The sequence below is a fragment of the Anastrepha obliqua genome, chromosome 4 (genome assembly GCF_027943255.1).
Source record: "Anastrepha obliqua isolate idAnaObli1 chromosome 4, idAnaObli1_1.0, whole genome shotgun sequence".
Taxonomy (NCBI): Eukaryota; Metazoa; Arthropoda; class Insecta; order Diptera; family Tephritidae; genus Anastrepha; species Anastrepha obliqua.
In genome coordinates this window covers 5,028,343-5,049,590 of record NC_072895.1, presented here as the reverse complement: position 1 = coordinate 5,049,590, position 21,248 = coordinate 5,028,343, and the positions used below count along the sequence as shown (strand labels likewise).

The 21,248-nt window shown below is 37.2% G+C and overlaps 1 protein-coding gene across 2 annotated transcripts in view; it reads left to right on the top strand.

Annotated features, from left to right (window-relative positions):
• The window catches only part of LOC129243667 (gamma-1-syntrophin), a 242,349-nt gene that overhangs the window by 49,452 nt on the left and 171,649 nt on the right, over positions 1 to 21,248 (top strand). For both annotated transcript variants that reach the window (XR_008582333.1, XM_054880859.1), the window contains one exon: positions 19,524 to 19,588. Coding sequence is in view for 1 of the 2 variants with exons in the window: in XM_054880859.1 (XP_054736834.1) it covers positions 19,529 to 19,588 (60 nt within the window). In the remaining variant the exon portion in view is untranslated. The remainder of the gene's footprint in view (positions 1 to 19,523; positions 19,589 to 21,248) is intronic.

Sequence of the window (21,248 nt, the reverse complement as noted above, 5' to 3'; positions counted from 1 at the left end):
AGCTTTCTACCAAAAAAATAATAATCTTTTTCCCAAAACTAAAATAATGATTTCAAGGGGAATTCAATGCCTTTCCACTTATTTAGCGTTCGGAACATTTTAAGACCAAATGCGACCAGTCTTTTATACGCACCATGACTTGTACTCCTGAGCAAAACTTTTCCCCTTCCTTAAGGCCCTGGCCTCATTTGAAATGGTGTTTTTTGGGTGTTTCTTTAAATGGAAAAAAAAGATTTTTTATTTTTGTTTTCAGTGTTATATTTTTTGATCCATTGTTTTTTGGTCATACGAGGTTCGTTCAAAAAGTGGGGCGCCTTCAAAAAATGATCTTCCAAATGGTCTCTTTACAAGTGGTTGAAATCAAAAAGTCAAAATCGTTCTTATTCAGTGTGAATGTCGCGTGTGAACTATGATCTTTAGAAAAAGTCAAATTTGACAAATGACGTTCAAAAATAAAATCACAAAATCCGTTTTTGACCCTTTTTTTCGAATTTAAAGGTCCGAAAAAAAATACCAAAAAATATTGTTTCCGAATGATCTACGTTCACACGATAACGACCTCAATTCTACGTCATTTAAATTTTATTTCATCACAATTTGCTTATGCTAAACCAGCTATATCTGTGTCCACTGCCCATATGAGGACCATTTTTTGAAGGCTCACAACTTTTTGAACGAACCTCGAATGACCAAAAAAAATGTACTTTTTAACAATGGATCAACAAACAAAAAACTCAAAACAACTCATTTCCGTTCTACATGCTTTTATAGAAACGCCTAAAAAACAGCATTTCAAATGAGACGAGGGCCTTAAATTTGCTTGTTTCAACAGAGGAACTTTACAAACTATTCTGCTTAGTAGGTTCAGCTGCAATGGCCTTTGATCTCTTAAAAGAATCCCTCTTGGCAAGAGTTCCAATTGAATTATCGATAGTGCAAGTCGTTCTCTTTTCGTCGTCGTTCTGTGGATTTTTTTGAGCTTAAGTGCATTTACGAAAAAATTTTTGGACCTTCTAAGCAATAAATTTGTACGAGTTTTTTGTTTTCGAAGATTAAAAATAAGCCCCGGTTCCTCAACAGTGCAATGATGCGCACGACCCATATTTCCAAGAAACTCATATTAATTGTTAAATGAACTATCGAATTCGGTTCTTTTTTCTATTTCTATTCTAATTATTTATACTGCAAGAGTTCCGCGGATTAGCTATTTTTTTGCCTGTTTGGTAACAGGCCAGGCCCTTCGCTTATGAACAGAAAACTCTGGAAATGATTGACACTTGATGTTGTGCGAATAGGCTATCGGCAAATCCCACCAAGACTGGTATTGGCCTCTTCAGCAGAAGGAGGAAGCTTGATGGATTCGTTCTGCCTAAGCTAAAAGGAGCCACAATCTCGCTATCCAAAGAAATTAAATATCTTGGAGTCATTATCGATAGAAAACTTCTTTGGAAGTCACACGTTGAAACAAAGACATCCAAAGCACTGACAGCCTTCTGGCAGTGCACGGGTTTTTTTTGGAAAAAGGTGGGGTATTTCTCCTAGCAAGGTCCTATGGATCTAGACGGCTATGATAAGACCTATTATCACCTATTCATCAGTGGTCTGTATGAGTAGACTCTCTCTCGTGAGAGTCAGGAGGACCTTATCGAGACTAGAACGCACTGTGGCCATCTGTCGGAGCATTTCCGATTACTTCAAACCCGGTATTAGATTCTCTGATTAGTCTATCACCACTTGATGTTGTCATCCAAAGAGAGGCTTTGAAGGCCATCTGCAGGCTGAAACACAATAGGAATTGGTACGGCCCTATATGGCACTGGTCAACAGAGTAGGCATAGACTTCGATCCAACGGTCCTTACTATGCCCTTGACTCCATGCCATCCAGAGTCGTGCAAGAGATACAGTGTGGTGCTGCCAGAGACTCAACTGTGGTCAAACTCAGAAAATAAGCCCGGCAAACACTGTTTTCGCTATTTCACGGATGGACCCAGGACCTAGCACGGCTCCGGATCTGGGGTCTACGTGGAATCCAGCGGGACAAAACTGCACTTTGCTCTTGGAATGCATGCATTTGTGTTTTAAGCGGAGGTGTATGGAAGAAGCGATGAACTTTGTTGTGGAAAACAGATGGAGAGGCAGATCTATATGTGTCTGCAGTGACAGCCAAGCTGCGCTCATGGCCTTAGACAGCCCCAACCCCTTCAAGGGTAGTCGAATCCTGTAAATCCAGGCTGAACTATGTCGGTAGATATAATACCCTGATGCTAACATGGGTCCCGGGACACGTGGATATCGCGGGAAACGAGCTCTCTGACTCTTTAGCCAGACTGGGCCCGTTCTGCCACTCCCTTCTGCAGCCATCAAAGCCACGGTTAGCAAACGTAGCAGTTTTGCTATTTGCACAAAAAACGAAATGTCAATAATAGCTTTAAAAGCGAGCGCCACAACGAAACCGATAGATAAAGGCAGCGTGCCTATTTTAATGCTCCTGTGTGTAAATGCGTATGTCCACATATTATAATTATACATAAGTATATAAATATATTACACAACTCAAATACATATAAATCAACCCATAAATTAAATTAGCCTTTCTAAACTTCAAATGCAGCCAAAACTAAGCAATACCAGCTTTGGTTATTTTCTTGGCTGGTTTCTGGCATAATTTAATTCCCAACAGCTGCGCATTCACGCCTTGGTAGGCCCAACAACTTATTTACAATCTTTATTAAAGTTTAATCCTTCGCCAGCTTGAAACATAATTCAGAAGAGGAAACCACAGAACGCAAAACACGGAGCAAAAGGGAAAAGGAAAGCCATAATAAATTTGTATACTTTAGTTATTTAATTCTAAAAAATCGCAATAAAAATGTCAGTAAACATTTATTTATTTTACTTAGCCTTCTTTGCAGCGCTTGCGTTACTATACGCAGGCAAGTTTTGAGAGCCACCAGCAGACTTAGAAAAATCAAATGCTGCTCTGACACTAAACGAGTGCCGACATAATGTCTGATGGCAGAAACCGAGATAGACTTGCACTTTTATTACGTATGCCACTTATGCCACTGCTGAAGAGATACTGCAACGTCTAGTTCACTGAGGCTGGGTATTAGCCTTATTACAAAACTGATAACAGACGTTGAGTCGGGTGATTGCGAATGCGAAGTCAACGGAGACAAGTTTCACTTTTCTCTTTAGGAATATGCCTCAACAATCTAAGCCGAGGTATACGAGGTTTCTGCCCCGTATTTTTTAAACTCGTCTCCACCTCAATAGCGAAACCGATCTCAATTCTCTTCAATAAATGTCTTAACAAATCGATTTTCTTAGATGCTTGGAAAATATGCTCAATCACGCCAATTTATAAGTCAGGAAGCCGAAATGACGTATGCAACTATCGCCCAATAGTTAAACAAAGCACCATTTCGAAATTATTTGATTCTATTCTCAAAGTTAAAATGTTAAGTCGTATTAGTGATCTTATCTGCGAGTACCAGCATGGCTTTGTCCCCTTAAAATCCACTTGTACTAATTTGGCACTAGTCACAAGCAATATTTTTAACGCTTTTGTAAATCGCGCACAACTAGATGTAGCTTACACGGATTTCTCAAAGGCATTCTATAAAGTCGACCATTCTATCCTCATTAAGAAGCTGAGTGCATGCGGTATTAAGGGAACATTTTTAAAATTCTTTTTAAGCTACCTTACGGGAAGGAAATTATTCGTTAAAATAGCATCGTCTAAATCTACATAATTAATTAATGCTTGGTCTGGAATACCAAACTCACTGTGGGCCAATTCTGTTCCTAATATTCATAAACGACTTACCTAAAATATTTCAATATGTAAAATGCTTAATGTTTGCAGAAGATGTTAAGTTATTTTTACAAATCAGCTGTATTGAAGATTGTTCCAATCTTCAAAAGAATCTCAAACATCTTCAAAATTGGTGTACCATGAACCACCTACACTTGAATATCGACAAATGCTGCGTGGTTTCATACAGGAAGAAACCTAATCCATTCATCTATAATTACTTTTTGAACAATATTATACCTAGTAGGAAAGAGGAAATCAAAGACTTGGGCATAATCTTCGATTCAGGACTTACGTTCTCGAAACATATTGATTATATTATTTCTAAAGCTTTTTCTATGATTGGATTTTTACGTCGTAATACGGAAGACTTTTCAGATCCCTTGACTTTGAAAGCACTCTACGTCTCCTTAATTCGAAGCCGACTAGATTATTGTTCTCTAATATGGAATCCATTCTACCAATGTCATATAAATAAGATTGAAAGAGTCCAAAAAGTCTTTACCAAATATGCGTTGTGTAAGCTGCGCTGGCCTAAACGGCTCCCTAGTTATATAGGCAGACGCAAATTGATTGGACTGCAAGGCCTTGAGGACAGACGAATCTACTTTTCGATTCTCTTCGTGTATAATCTTTTAAATTTCAATATAAATTGTTGTGAGTTTAATTACATATCAAACAAAGCACCATGATTTAAGGCAGGTTCGTTTATTTGTAGATCAACGGTATAGAACTAACTATGCCCTCAATGAACCAATGGTGAGATGCATTCGATTCTGCAACAATTATCCTAGCCTCGACTTTAGACTAAGTTTATATAATTTTAGGCAACAATTGTTTATAATCTTTAACTAATAATTAAAAATTATCTAATATAGTCTGTAAGAATTATTTGTAGACTGAAAAAACGAAATAAAGAAATAAAATTGGAGTAGAGGTAGCTACAGTAACTTACTCCTCCTAAGGAAGTGAGAGAGTTAAGGCATTGGTCAGCCCTTTAGCTGCTTCCAAAGTAGTTCGACAATGAAATGCATGTCTTAACTAACTTGGCTGTAATGGCTTGCTTTACCCTGGGTGCCTAGTCACATGAGAATACGACACGCCTCATCATTTAGTTAAAGCGAGCTCGGATCATGCTTCCCTTAGCCTGGGAGCAAATTAAAGCGCTCCCATTTTCGGTGAATATTTTACTCAGTAATTGATTTTATTTACCACTTAAAGGTGATTGGCATGCATGCCAACACATTTTGTAGCTCCGCCTTGGTGAGGATAAGGCGGCGTCTGCCCCGCCTTCGCTAGGATAACTTATGAAGTCCTTAGTAGCGAGATGAGTTGGGAGTCAATTCAAATGCTGCTTCCTCCAAGTACTTCTAATGTAGCAGCTTAAAAAACAAATGTTTACCCATTTAATATTCTCATTATTTATTAGCAACAAACAAAAGCATTAAAGTTGACCCAGTTTTTTTCCGGCGTCAAAATTATTGCAATAAAGAACGTTTTCTTAGCAGTGCGAAGTGGATAGTGGATTCTTCATATGATATTAGGTGTCCTCTTGTCACTACAAAAAATAAAAGTACAGTCTTTGATACATTACTTACTTGTGCATTAGGGTGGCTCATCAAAAAAAATTGGAATTTCCGTTAGTAGGTAAAATTAATTTCTAAGAATATTTTTTCCCAAAAAATCACCTCCGATGACAGCAGAACTTAAGCTTGAAAGGTCGCATAAAAATATTACAAATTCTTATCACTGAAATCAAAATAACGAGTTTTTTGGCAGTACTTTAAGTTTTGTTCAATTTCCTTAAATCTTAATATTTTTCCGAAGTACTTTGGCTTTAAATATAAAAGTCTTAAAATACATATAATAAATTATCTACTTCTGATGGAAAAACAGTAGTATTTTCCTTTTTCATGGGCCACCCTATTGCACAGATGCCCACAAATTATACACTCACACATCCACTAATTCAAGTAGCCTATCAAAGATAAAGTTTGCCTCTATCGGCGATGTCTCAAATCAATGGCAACATCATTTTTCTCGTATTTTCATCAGCTCCAGAGAAAGACAAGGCGCAACGTAAAAACTCGCAACACTTGGAATTTAAAACCATCTGCTGAATCAATTTACCCTACAGTCAAACCGAATGTGTCTAAAATAATCAGCTACTATTCCATAGCATGGCTCAACTGGTTCGACTAGTACAATGCAATTGAAATACCAGTAAGGTCTGTAAGCATGATGGGTGTTCCGGGATATAGTGGTCCTTCAGGAAATTAGGAAGCGAACAAGTGCACGAGGGAAGGGTCTGAAACAGAACTTGTGGAATCTGGTGCTTGCGTGGAAGTCTGATTTCTTTTCTTCGCAGATTGAGCAGAAGTCTAAAAACGCTTTTAACAGTAAGCGGGCACCCACAGAGTATCTCACTAACTAAATATGCAACTTCTCACGAGAATACTAACTAGGCAGCGGACTATAGGTATATCGCCCGCCAGGCGCGGAGTAACGTATGATAATTTTTATAAGATCTATAGATATGGGGAGTGATGGCAAGTTAGAGTTCATGCAACTCTTTCTGTGCGAATAGTCTATCCGCCAAAGAATGCGCTTCAGATTTCTGAAGAACAACTTTTTAGAGAATCTAGACAGCTTACGTACGTTCTTATTGGTGGAGCTGATCGGCTGCGGCATCATCACCAACGCAGGCGTAGAGCAAGGTTGTCCCCTACCGCCCCTTCTCTTCGTCAACGTCTTAGATGACGACATGAGTCAATTGACGCTGCACAAAAGAGGTATCGTGTGGAGTTTCACCCGACATCTTGAGGACCAGGACAAAAGGAGCAGACATCTACTGGACCAGACAGTGTTTAGACAAATAATAAACGACATTCATCGGGAGGTCATCCCCAGGTTCTTAAGCTCCCGACCACCGAATGCCGTAATCTTAGTCCAATCACCACCTACAGCAGATGAAGAACTCCAGCTTCCCCGTGAGACCCGCGTAACACTGGCACAATTACGTTCTGGATATTGTAACAGGTTAAACTCCTACAGAATTGATCCCTACATACCAAACATATGTCTTGCATGTGAAGGCACTTCGCACGGCACTAACCACCTTTTCACATGCCCCTCAAAACCCACTCATCTAAAACCCAACTTAGACCCAACCTGTCGAAACAACATGTTTCCTGGGCCTACCTTTAGATGAGTTAGACGAAGACGACCGGTAATATTCATTACACTGACAGGGCTTGTATTACTGCTACAATAACAACCGGACCTGAACTTCGTCGATGGCATCTGCCTCCTCTCTCACAAAATCACCGACATGCAAGCGAAAGCGAGTCACGAGTCACGCTGACACGCGCTATCGGACTGGCGGTCAACATCGAAAACACAAAGGCTATGAGAGTCAACCACAATAAAGCAAAATCTATAATGATTTACTGCGGTTAATAGGTGTCAGGTGGAATTTGTCGAAAGCTTCTGCTACCTGAAGATGTCAACTGCAGGCTAATCAAAGAAAGGGCGGCGTTCGGGCGAATGCATACTGTATGGGCAAGTTCGCAAATTTCCAGGCACCCTAAACTGTGAATATTCAGCTTACAGCTTCGAACAGTATTGTTGCACGGAAGTGAAACATGGCGGTTCTCCAACCCCATCACACAGAGGCTACAATTGTTCGTCAACAAATGCCACCGCATCATCTGTAGACTATTCTGGCCGAATACCATCAGCAAAGACGCGCTGTGGAGATCAACAAGTGAGGAACCCATCCTATGGCACAAAAAACGCAGAAAGTGACGATGGATAGGTCACACGCTTAGACCACGAGAATGGCACTGGACTGGAACCCGCAAGGGAGTCTTGTCCAGGCTCTACGCTCCCAAGCGGAATGAACAAGGATATAAACTCTGTTGCGGCCACAGATTGGACTCTCTAAAAGACGAAAGTCTAACATTTAGTAAATTCTGATTCAGTACTACCGCATTTATTGGCTAATGAGCGCTTCCAAGTCAAATGATCCACGTATTTTGGACATAGACTCAAATTTTTCAGAAAAGTGATTTATTTATAGGCTGGAAAATATAAAGAAGTAAATTGAAAAAGTATTTGATGCGGCTCTGAAAGTACAGGTAATGCGGTACCAGCTGGTGGTAGCAGAGGAAGAGGAAGGCCTCCTCTGTGTTGAAAAGAGCAAGTGGAGAAGGACTTCGCTTCACTTAGTGTGTCCAACTTGCGCCGGTTAGCACAAGAAAGAAACGACTGGCGCGCTTTGTTAAACTCCGCCAAAACCCGGTAAGCGTTTATCGCGCCAATTAAGAAGAAATTGAAAAAAAATAGTAATTTTGAAATTTATTAAATGCTGGAAATTTTGGTATGGAGTTTTTGAAATCAAATATCTGCGGTTTTTTTTAATATTTTTGTAAAATAAAATATTCCTTAAAAACTTGTTCGGAAAAGAATTGTGTATTTTTCCTCAATTTGTTTTTTTTTTTTGTTTTTTTGTCATATGAAAAAAGTAATAAGCGGTAAATTGAAAAAAATTGAATAATTTTGAAATTCAATAAATGCTGAAAATTTTGGTATGGAGTTTTGAAGTGAAACTTCTTAGGCTTCGATGGACGGGCGAAAATGGAGAGTAAAATTTCAAGACCATGCAACGTTTTGGGCATTTTCGTTCCACGAGAAAGAAAAAAGATATAACCTAGAGGAAAAGGAGAGAGAGAGCTGTACCTTATGTATATCTTATATTGATACACTTTTAGCTATTCTTCCTGAGTTTTTCCTTGTGGTTGCTAATTTCTAGTGAGAAATAACAATGCCTACTTTTTGGCACTTGTTTGTTGGTGCAAACTTGTAGGAAATATATTTTTGATGCCTACTTTTTGGCGCTTATTTTCGTTTCCTGGCTAGTGCTTGTGCCTACTATAGTGCTATCCATTCCGGCGTCGGATTTATTGGTATTGCCTTGTGGAATCGCTGTTTTTAAAGTCAAATATCTGCGGTTCTTTTCATCATTTTTGTAAAATGTGTTTTTTTTAGGAATAAAGTATACATAAAAAAATAGTTTGGAAAATAATTGTGTATTTGTAGTAATATTTTTATTTTTTTTGTAATTTTGAAATTTTTTAAATGTTGATAATTTTGGTAGGAGTTTTTTGAAGTCAAATATCTACGCTTCTTTTTAACATTTTTGTAGAATTTATTAAAAAAAAAGAAGTTTGTAAAAGATGTGTGGATTTTTGTTCCAAACTTTGTTCGAATTTTTTATTCAATCCTTTTTTATCATTTGAGAAAAATACCTTTTAGTATTTTTTCGTATTTTTTTATTACTTGAAAAAAATACCCCTATTTGATTTGTTCGAATTTTTTTTATCATTAATAGCTAAGACTATGCTCAGTAATCCTTGAAATTTTCATAGTGGTGCCCCAATAACTTTTTGAGTTGTATTCAAATACGTACGTCGAGCCAGGTCAACCATTCAAAACTGACAAAACAAAAAATTTTTTGCAAGAATTTTACTAAGAAATGTTTCTTTGAAAGTATACTTGGTACTAAAAAATTAAACAAAAATTAAAAAAGTTTTAGAAAGAACAAGACACATATCAAATTAAGGAAATTTCAAAAATGTGAATAAAAAAGGCATTCAGTTTACTTCAAGTCTACAAATAAACCAATTTTAAGAAAAAATTAAAAAAAAAAATATCACTTGACCTGGAGGCGCTCTAATTCAGATTTCTACTACAGCCCAACGTACGACTATGAAAGTGCACTCACACTCGCACATACTCGTACTCTGCGCCAACGTTGTAGGGAGCTCGCTTTGTGCTGGCGCTTTTCACACAAGCTCAATTAACCTCCGCCTGACATGAAGTCGCCATTTTACAAATTAGCACAACTTCTTTGTCGTTGGAAGCTGGCAGTCAACTTGCCAATTCTCAAACAAATCGTACTGTGCACAGTTTTCATCAAAGAATGAGCTTAATGTATTGGTGTTGCTCCGGCTGTACGTGTTGTTACTCGGTATAGATAGTAAAAACAACAACTATCATGTACACAGAGCATCACTAAACGCGTGACTGCCAAAGTTTACAAACTCACTGCTTGCTGTACCTCTCTCTCTGTCTCTCGCTCTATGTCCACCCCACTTAAGTATGTACAAACACATGTTTATGCCAGCGCATGTGTTGCCGTTGACCTACATTTGGATGCAAACGAGAGTGCGGCGCTGAAAGTATTACAAACATCTCACCATGTCCGAAGATAGGCGAACAACCTAAAAGGATGAACACACACACAAGCCAACAGGCTTACGAAACTACAAGCATACATACGGATATGTGAGCGGGTATACATATATGTATGTGAATGTACCTCAGTTTGTAGTTGAGCGAAAGCGCCCTTATGTCATAATAAGGCCTTATGAAAATTTTAGTGTCCGATAACAATGGTCTCAACAGCGTTCAGGACAATAAATAAATTAAGAATAGCAACAAAGGCGACAATTAAAAAACAACTGTTTATGGTGAAATAGTGAAAGCAAGGCACAAGTGTATTCAGCAAATGTCTGGGCTTTGCTCTAGATGTGGCCCTACATGTTGAGGGGGTCGCTCTAAATTTCTTTTTGTTTTGCCACAGACACTTTAAAATGTGTGTTCTTTTTTGGCTGCTTGCTGGCGCTTTTTAAATAAGTAAAAATAAAGGGATTGTTAAAGCGTAATTATTTAAGAAATAACATGAAATTTAATATGCGTAATTCTCACAAAATAACGTGAATTTGTATATATGTAGACTTTGCCGTGGCTTGCATTGAGTTTACAGACATTTTGGCAAGCAAATCAAATTAACGACCTGAAAGTAAACAGCCCGTTCCATACATTTCTTATAGGACCCCAAACCATTTAGCGTGTCCTGAAATCCAAGGTTTATAATGGCCGAGTAGCTGAAAAAACCATATATGAATGGAAGGGAGCACATAAAATATCATGAAACTTGGTGGAATGATGTCATTTTCCTAGATGAGAGTAAACTTAACTTATTTGGTAGTTACAAGAAAGTTATGGTTTGGTGGAGGCATAGTGAGAAGCTAAAACCACAGCACCTGAAACCGATGAAAAAACACAGCGGTGGGCATGTGATGGTTTGCAGCTGTATTTCATCGAAATTCAACGGCAATTTAAGTTTAATAGAAACAATTTTGAATAAGGAAATATTTTTGAATGCTTATTTATTTATTTAATAATAAAGTTTTAATTTTCCCAGAAAGGGAGCTCAGTCAAAGTTTCCCTTCATAATGAAAATTACAAAAGTTAAGGAGAGGACAGATCTTCGAATCTGTATAGATTTGAGATATAAAAGATGTAAACCGGCAATATACATTGACCGACAAAAGTCTACATACACCTCCCATTTCCACTGGATTGAAAGTTCAAAAACTTTACTGAAAAATGTGTTTACCGTTTTATTTGAAAGCTTTTTCTAATCATTATGAACTGAAAAAAATCCATACATTAACATAAAATAGCAAAGCTATGGCAAAAAAACCTAACACCAACGTTGACAAAAGTCTACATACAGTACACAAATATCTTACTCCAGTGGGAAAAAATTCACTTAACTCAAAGTAGTATTGCTTCTTAGTATTTAGTTGGTCCACCATTCGCATCAATTACAGCTTGAAGCCGTCGTGGCATCGAGGTGACGAAATTCGTTAACTCTGCAGAAGTTATATTGTTCTAAGCTTCTATTAGTCGTTCTTTGAGTACTGAAGCGCTTGAAATCGGATTTTTTTCTAATTTTTCGATCTAAAATTTCCCAGACATGTTCAATAATATTCAAATCTGGTCTTTGCGGTGGTGTATTTAATTGCCTTGGAGCATGGTAAAGCAGCCAATCCCTCACAATGTGTGCTGTGTGCTTTGGATCGTTATCCTGTTGAAAGACTCAACCTGGACCAAGCTCCAAATCATCCACCGAAGATTTCAGATTGACTTTCAATAGTTATTTGTATTTACAATGATCCATATTACCTTTAATAAATACTAATCTTCCAACTTCAGATGCAGCAACAAGCTCCCCGAACCATTACATTGCCGCCGCCATGCTTCACTGTTGATACCAAATTCTTCGGACTCAGTGCAGCAGTTTTTTTCCTCCACACTTTGGCTCTTCCATTGCTACCGAATATAGACTTCGACTCATCTGTAAACAAAACTTTTTGCCAAAAATCCATCCCCTTTACCCTGTGTGCTTTAGCGAACCCCAGGCGAAGTTTATGGGTTTTTTCAGAAATAAGAGGCTTTTTTCGTGGTGTTCTACTATGAAAGTCCTTTTTGTTCAGAGCTCTTTGAATTGTTCTTGGATGAACACACTTGTTGGTTGAGCTTGCTATATCCTCGACCAATTTCGGAGCAGAAACTTTTGGATTTTTGTCCACTTCTCTGAAGATAGTTTGCTCGGGCGGCCACTGCGCGGCTTATTTTCGGTGGAACCACTATTTTTTACAATAGTCTGGACTGTTGCACGACTTAAGTTTAAGATTTTTGAAATTTCGCCATATGATTTTTTTCTTTCCTTTTCTGAATAACTAAATTTCCAACGTCAACTGATATTTCTTTTCGAGGAGCCATTGTAGACGCTCAGGTATTCAAATTGCCACTAAAATCAATATTAGCAAAGCAACAATCATAAGAAAAGGAAAGAAATAGACAAACGGTATTTTACCGTTATCATAACAAAAGATATCAGAGTAGAAGCTAGGAAACCGGTTCTGTAAGTAAACTTTTGTCAACGCTGTTTTTGGGTTTCTTTAGCATAACGGCGTTGTTTTATGTTAAATAATGAATTTGTTTAGTTAAGTCGATTAGAAAAAGATTTCAAATGAAATTGCATAAACACATTTTTAAGCAAAGTGTTTGTACTTTGTAAACAATGAAAGGGAGGGGTGTACGTAGACTTCTGTCGGCCACTGTACGATTGTAGAGGGTTTAGCGCTAAAAAAAAACACTTGTTTTTTTGAATTTTTTACAGAAATATGGCTTAAGATACTTTAATAAAATCAGTTGCATGTTATTGTACATCTTTTCAATAAGTTTTTAAAAAATATTAATAATAAAATATTGACAAATAAGCCCATGACAGAGTTTTTTTGGAGATATGTTATTCCAGAGGTGCTCTGCGGTGCCAATCGGCATTCGTCGTAGAATCATCTGAAACTAAAAAAGTCGAATTTTTCAGTTAAAGTATGACGTAATGCTCCCCCAACATTAATAAATTTTTTTTTTTTTCATTTTTGTAGTTTTGGTGGCAAAAAAACGTAAAACGAGCATTTTTGGCGAAAAATTTCGCCATATTTGTAAGTGAAAAACAACCTTAAAAAAAAAATAAATAAAAAAAAAACAGTGTAGGGGGGAAGTATTTTTGATTTAGAAAGCGTGTGCCAAATTTGAAAAGAATCGGTTGAATAGTTTCGGAGTTGTGATTGGCACCGACTTTTAAGAAGTCGTTTCGGGAAAAACGCGTTTGAAAAAATGACTCTGAAAAATTATCGATGCTCCGCATTCGAGGTAGAGTGCCTACAAAGGCTATAACTTTGAGAGTTCTGCTCCGATCCACTTAAAATTTTGACACAACATTCTTGAAATGATTTACTATAAGATGAGTGAAGAAAAAATTTCGATTTTGTGACCGTATGTGCAGTATTTGTAGTGAAAACGTAATTACTACTTTTACTGATATCCTTACAATTCGCGGAGTTGTATCGAAAGCCACGTTTTTGCACGTTGTCACGATGCAGTTCACACAAAACAGGAAGTTTTGAAACTCCAATTTTCGGACAGTGGGATTTCCTACTCCAGACATTTAAATTGGCGGCTCAGTACACCCGATCTGACGGGGTTTAATTTCTTACTTTTCTTAAGTTTTCCTCAACTCTCGTATTTTCTTCAGGAAACCATAAAAACCAGCAGGTCGTGAAAGTAAACATTTCAGAAGAAATCGCCAATTTGGAGTCAAATATTTTGAGAATACATGCGGCAGCAGTAGATGAATGGCTTGGTGCGTGACTGCCATTCGAAAGCGCGTAGGTTCGAAACACCGTCCATAAAACAGCAAAATAATACAAAAAGTTGTTTCTAATAGAGGTCGCGCCTTAGCAAGCAATGGCAAACCTTCGAGAGAATTTCTGCCATGGAAAAGCTACTCATAAAAAATATTTTTTGTTCAGACTCGGCTTTAAACTGTAAGACTCTCCATTTGTGGAAGAACATCAAGACGCGCACCACAAATAGGAGAAGCACATTTTCCCAGAGGGTATTTTTGACAGATCACGCGTGACTACTGTCAAACTAATTACATACAATTTTCAGTATTCATTGACATTTCATCATGGAAAAACTTACGCCTCAACAACGTTTACAAATCGTAGAATTGTATTACTCAAATCGACGCTCTGTGAAAAGTGTTCATAGCGCGCTCAGTTCAACTTATGGTGTACAGCGATGGGGCCCATATTCGGCTTGATGACTCTATAAGCCAAATTGCCTAATCCGGCTGAAGAGTGATCCGAAGCCATTCATAAACATTCATTACATCCATTGAAAACAACCATTTGGTACGACCTATGGGCTGGAGGAATCATCGGCTCATATTTGTTCAAAGACGAGACTGGCACCAAAGTAACAGTGAATGGCGAACTCTATCGCGCCAGGATAAACCACTTTTTGATGTCGGAAATTGAAGCCCACAACATCTCCACAACATTTGATTACAACAAGATGGCGCAACTTGCCATACAGCCCATGAAAGAATGGATATACAGCGTCATCGTATCGGTGAGCAATTAATCTCTGATCTGGGACCAGTGGATTGGGCACCAAGATCGTGTGATATCACACCTTTGGACTTTTATTTGTGGGGGGAGGGGGTCTATGTAAAGTCTAAATGCTTTAAGGATAAACCAATTTCGATTGAGGCATTGGAAGCCAACATTACGAAAGTCATTCACGAGATACCGATCGAAAACCTCCAGCGAATCATTCAAAAGTGGTAGTCACAGAAAGCCGTATTACGGCGTAGTTGCGGCCAATATTTGAAAAGGATCATCTTTAAAAAGTAAATGTCATGAATGGTTCTACACAAAAATAAAAAAAGATTGCCCAATCAGTTTGCATTTTCGTTGTTTTATTTCAATTTAAAATCCGATACCTATAAATTGATCACCCTTTTTATATTATATTTTCTCATGGTTCTTAGGTGGAACATAAGGTATAAATAAATGCCGTAGGCTAAAAAATATGATGAAATAAAAATAGTCATTTCGAAAAATATTTTTGTGATTTATTTATAAAAAATTAACCTGTGTTCTTATTAAAATATGAATTCTGTATATAAAATATGCCAGAACTCTTTTTCAGCTATTATATAATTTTATTAACTCAATTCAATCTCCAGTTTACCGAAACCTTTGAACTCTTTAAACGACACTCGCAGTCAAGTCTTGTTAACTGCGTTTAACGATTCGAATTATACGCATATACAAGCCAACACTGCCTCTGAGCTCAGACAACTCGCGCCACAGGTGCGGTCGGCGCATCTTCAAGTTTATTGGCACGCGTTACTTGCCAACTACCTTGGCACCATATTGGTGTCTATTGCCGCGGGTCACCGCTTAACCCCGCTAGCAGTCAGGTTGTGTGCGATCTGATCTGATTTCGTTGCGCTTCGATGGTGCGTTGCTTTTATTAAATTAATTGATTTCTTTCACTGTTTTGAAACATTCAACTGCCAACCACAGAGAGCAAGCAGAAACAAAGGCTGTGGCACTAGCACACACGTAGCTAAAGTTGGCGCGACCCACAGGGCGTATACGCACCATCGCTTGTTATTTACTCTTATATTTTTATTTTTGTTGATTTAGCGATTTAGACTTCGCAATGTTATTTTGTTTTGCATCTTTGTTTGTTGGCTATGTTTACTGCTAGTGCCGGCAGAGAAAAATAGGTGCTGTTGTCTGCACTTTTGCGCTTCTTAAACCATTATTCAACCACTGTGGTCGACTCGACCACAAAACTCGGCAGCTTGGCAGAAGTTCGCTACGTATTTAAGCAGGGATACAATGGTGTAGTTTATGCGCCAGTACACACGGCAATAAAATCGCCGAGTAAGCAAGAGTAAGCAGCAATTGGCAGTGAATGTCAGCCGCAGCAGTAACTGGTTGACTGACTGTTAGCCTATCTATCAAGCCTTTTGTGCTTGTTGTCAATAGCCTTGCTCAACTGACTGAGAGACTGACAGCCACGCTTGTCTGTAAGCTTTTATCAGCTACATTGTTGCTGGGCGTTTTGTTTTAAGTCTGTTTAATTAATTGTAGGTGGTTAGTGATTAGTGTTGCTATGTTTTCGGTGCTGGTGTTGCTGCTGACATTTCCAAGTGAAAGCTAACATTGTATGTGTGTTTGTGTACATTGTATAAGCATATGAATGTTTAAACTATGACGCTAGATAAATGTGCATTAAGGTGCACCATGCAAAAGAAAAATAGTACTGGTTTTCCACCGGATTTAAGAAATCTATACTAATATTATAAAGAGGAAAACTTTGTTTGTTTGTTTGTTTGTAACGAATAGGCTCAAAAACTACTGGACCGATTTTAAAAATTCTTTCACCATTCGAAAACTACATTATCCAAGAGTAACATGGACTACATTTTATTTTGGAAAAAAATAGGGTTCCGTAAGATATTTGGATTTTTCGGACACAAACTGAAAAAAATCTTATATATAAAATAAAGTCAACTTTTTGTGCGTGTTCGCTAACCGGCCGTGTCTTTGCACCGAATTAAACCAAACTTATACACAATGTTAAGAAGGTATTGAAGATGGTTTCCGTATAGTTTGAATACCTATTGGTAGATAGGGCTCGAGATATAGGTCAAAACGTGGACCCGGGTAACCTTCGGATGTGTATGTACAATATGGGTATCAATTGAAAGCTGTTGGTGAATGCTTTAGTACAGAGTATTTTTTATGCCGCTCCGTGACTGGGGTCTCGAGATATAGGTCAAAACGTGGACCCGGGTAACCTTTGGTTGTGTATGTACAATATGGGTATCAAATGAAAGCTGTTGATGAGTGCTTCAATACGGGGTATTTTTATACCTATTGATGACTAGGGTCTCGAAATATATGCCAAAACGTGGACCCACCGTGTCTTTGCACCGAATTAAACCAAACTGACGCACATTGTTAAGTAAGTATTGAAAATGGGTTTCGTAAAGTTTGGTTGTAATTCGGAGCAGTGGCTACGGGTACAGCGTTCTTTTGAGCCAGCCATAATGTCGCTTTCTTTTTTAACGCTTGGGGCGGAACTGAACTGTTAAATTGCCAGTGTGAGTTACAATGTGTCAATATTTATATGCCATAAGGAAAAAACGTAAGTGCAACATGTAAAAATTGTTTGTGAATTTTTTTGGAGTGGATTTTGGAACAGTGAATAATTTCTTACGAAATTTGAGAATTTAATGTGAAATCCGAATGAAATTATGTGTTCGTGGAAAACACAATTTTTTTCGTTTTTTTTTTTTTAATATAAATGGATAATGGTTAAAAAAGCTCCAATGCTTAATAAAACATATAAATTGAAACGAAAAATTCATGGATGATCAGGAAAAAAGACGATTGTTTCTTAGTTATTCATATGCGTTGATTTGAAATTTAAAAACAATCTTCTTTTTTCCTGATTTTCAATTTATATTTTATATTTACTCAAAAACAAATAGAAAAACAAAAAATATTGTTTATGCCAAAGCGCTTGAATAAAGAATAAAGAAATAAATAATATGAAAACCATATATTTTCTGTTCTAAACCATATCTATTCTATTTTAGTGTGCCCAGCGAAGGGGGCCAGGTTTGCTAGTGTATTATATTTTAAGACTTTCGCCAAACATTTTGGAAAAATACTAAGATTTGCATGAAGGACACCGCTTTGCAAGTACCCGCAAAAGTCTCATCATTTTGAGCCCGTTGATAAAATTTTTAAAAATTTGTGTGCAGATCTTTTGAGCTGAATCGCTTTTATGATCTGAAATTATTTTTCAGAAAAAATATTTTCAAATTTATAGTTTTATATAAAGGGTGGTTAAGTTTCAAGGGCCGGTGTTGATTTTGAATAAAATACAAATTTTTTATGAAATTATTTTCATTTTTTTTTATTATGATAATATTGGTATCGGCCGCACACCTCCATCCGATGGCCCAAATTTTAGATGACGTTGAGGCATAATTGAGGTTCTATGCCGTTAATGTGCCGAATTATCTCATCGTTTAGCTCTTGAATTGTTGCTGGCTTATCTAGGTACACCTTTTCTTTCAAATAACTCCAAAGAAGTCCAACGGTGTCGTTGACGTTTGGGTGTGGTTCACATTCAACATCGGCCATTGAAATTTCACCACCCTTTATAAAAACCTCCAAGCTGTTTTTGAAGGTGTTTTCAAATCGACACAGCTTATGTAAATATTAACATTTATAAAAAAATTAATAACGTTTTTACAAATTTGTTTACAGACCTTTAAGCCCATCGTTTTTATCATACGAGATGACTTTTTAGAAAAAATATTAGGTGCGCAACTAAGTTCTCGCTGTTTTTTTTATGAAAATACAACCTTATTCTAAAAAAATGGTTACAAGTGAATCATTGAAAGTATTGCCCATCGCTGGCTACTACTTTTTCCCATCTTTCTGGTAGATCTCGTATACCGTCGCGGTAAAACTGTTCATCTTTTGAGGCTATCCAAGAATCAAGCCATCTTGTGATGTCTAGACCATGTGCCATTGATGGGAACAGGTGATAACCAGACGGCGCAGTATCTGGAGAATGTGGCGAGTGGAGTAGAATTTCCCATGTCAGTGTTTCCAGGTAGGTTTTAACGGGCTTGGCAACGTGAGGCCGAGCGTTGTCATGCTGTAGAATCACTTTCTCATGCCTCTCCGGGTATTCCGGCCGCTTCTCGCACACTACTCGGCTCAATCGCATCAATTGAAGTCGATAGAGATCCCCAGTGATGGTTTCGCAGTTCATAATAAATAATACCAACTTTGTCCCACCAAATATATAGCATAACCCCTTCGCAGCGTGAATATTCGGCCGAGGCGACGACGTATAAGCATGCCCGGGCAGTCCCCATGACTTTCTTTTCTTTGGATTGCTGTAATGAATCCATTTTTCATCACCCGTCACGATGCGTTGAAGAAAGCTCTTCCTTTTTTGCCGCTGGAGCAGTTGTTCACAGGTGAAAAAACGACGTTCAACATCGCTTGGTTTTAACTCATAAGCAACCCGAGTACCCTGTTTCTGAAGCATTCCCACAGCTGCAATCGCAAAATTTTATTCATAAAAACTCGATTTTTGAAGGTGACACCCTAATGTATGTAGATCCATTTGCGTTATACTACACAAGCAGCGACAAAGTTTCGTTTATTGATTTTTTAATTGGCATTTACCGATTTGAGTTCATACAGTTTAGAAGCGATTTTGTGTCATTGTTTTGTTATACCTCATTTTGTACGCAATAAATTTAGATCAGAGATAAGACGCACTGAATTCCTTGAAGCTGGGTTTGCTATGCTTGAGAGTATTAAATTATTTTTCATACAGAAGTTTGGAGTTCCTCTTTAATTCTCGTTCATTTTTTTATTGCAGAAAATATGAAGATCAACACAAAGATGGCAACCCCTATTGAGGAAAAGGTTGATCAAAATTTGAAGGTAAGTTCTATTCCTATGCGTACCCATTTTTAAAAGTTATAAGCTCAGTATTAAATAGAAGGTTAAAGCTGATGGCTGGAAATCCAAAGAATCAAATATTAACCTAAAACATACCCGTTTCAGCTAACACATTAGGTACGAGGTCTGTGGCAAAAATTCCGGAACTGGTGCTCACTTAAGAAAATTACAAAAGATTTCAGCAAAGTTGATTTATTTTACTCTAAATAGTTCCCTAAAAGCTCTATATATTATTTTGCACGGTCTAGAAGCAAATTAAATGGCTTATTTAAGGAATATTTTTTTAAAATCCTCTTCGGGAAGACCGTCTTTGACATTTGAATGCCTTCAATACGCTTCACAGCCATGGCGAAATTAATTTTGAAGGAAGTCAGACATGAAGAAGTTAAGTCTAACTAAGTTATGTGAACACGGAAATCCAAATGCCATTTTTGATTAAGGGCTTAGGGGTAGTCAGAGGCCCGAAAAAATGTTGATTTTATTATTTTTTTTTGCTAGTCAACTGCTGTATTTTACAAAAATAAAAACGTAGCATTAATACATAATTTTTCGATATGACTTTAGCAAAATTTAAAAAAAAAAATTAATAATTGCAAAGTAAAAAGTCCCTTGGGGTGATCATCTCTAGCCCTTGGAGATTCCTTTAAAATCAATCGAAGAAGAGAAGTTAGTTCTATTAATAGATAATATTGTGCCTGGTCGAAGCTTTTTCTCAGATTTAACAATATGGCGGCCTCAGAAAATATTTTTCAGATTTTCGAGAAAAACCCCGGCAATTAATTATTCAAAAAAATTGAAATTTTTGAAAAAAAAATCCTTCCATCAGGCACGAGTTTTTTATGTTTTTAAAAGCGGTATAAATTTTATTGAAATCTATAAAGCGGTTAGTTACGGTAAGTTACAGTGATCACCAGTTCAAAAAACATAGTTTTAAGAAAAACGCATTTAAAGTTTTGCTATCGATTACCGGAGCGCCCGAGCGCCCTTTGTTAATTGTTGAATAACTCGAAAAGTATTTTTCGGATTCACATAAAATTTTCACACAATATTTCTAAGACATTATACTTTAAGAGAATCCAAAAAAAATCTAATTTTTTGAAATTTCTGACTACACCCAACGCCTTAAAAGTCTGTTATTAAAAATCAACCGAAGACTCAGTGAATTTCTCTATTAAGTTTGTGTTTTCAATACAGTTCATAAATTATTGCTTCGAATGATTAGTATCTTGATTATTTAGTTGATTTTGAAACTGGTCTAAGTCATTGGAAGCTATAAAAAAAAATGCGTGTAGCGTAGTACACATAACAGAAGTGAAACTCTCAAGGCAGGCAGTCTCGGGGAGACCCGAGAGAGAATGAGAGAGAGAGAGAGAGAAAGAATATATATCTAAATAAATTCACAACATTTGCAGAGAACACAAAACCTTGAAATTTGACTCTCCATTCTCGCTCGTCCATCAACGCCTAAGAAGTTTCATTCAGAAAATTCAATACATGCATTCATAATCTATTTCAAGATGATATATGATATTATGTTTATCTAAATTCATTTTTGGTTATACCACACAATATTACATACACAAATTCGTACTGCATAATTTTTATAATTATTGTATTATAATTTACTACATAAATTGTGTTG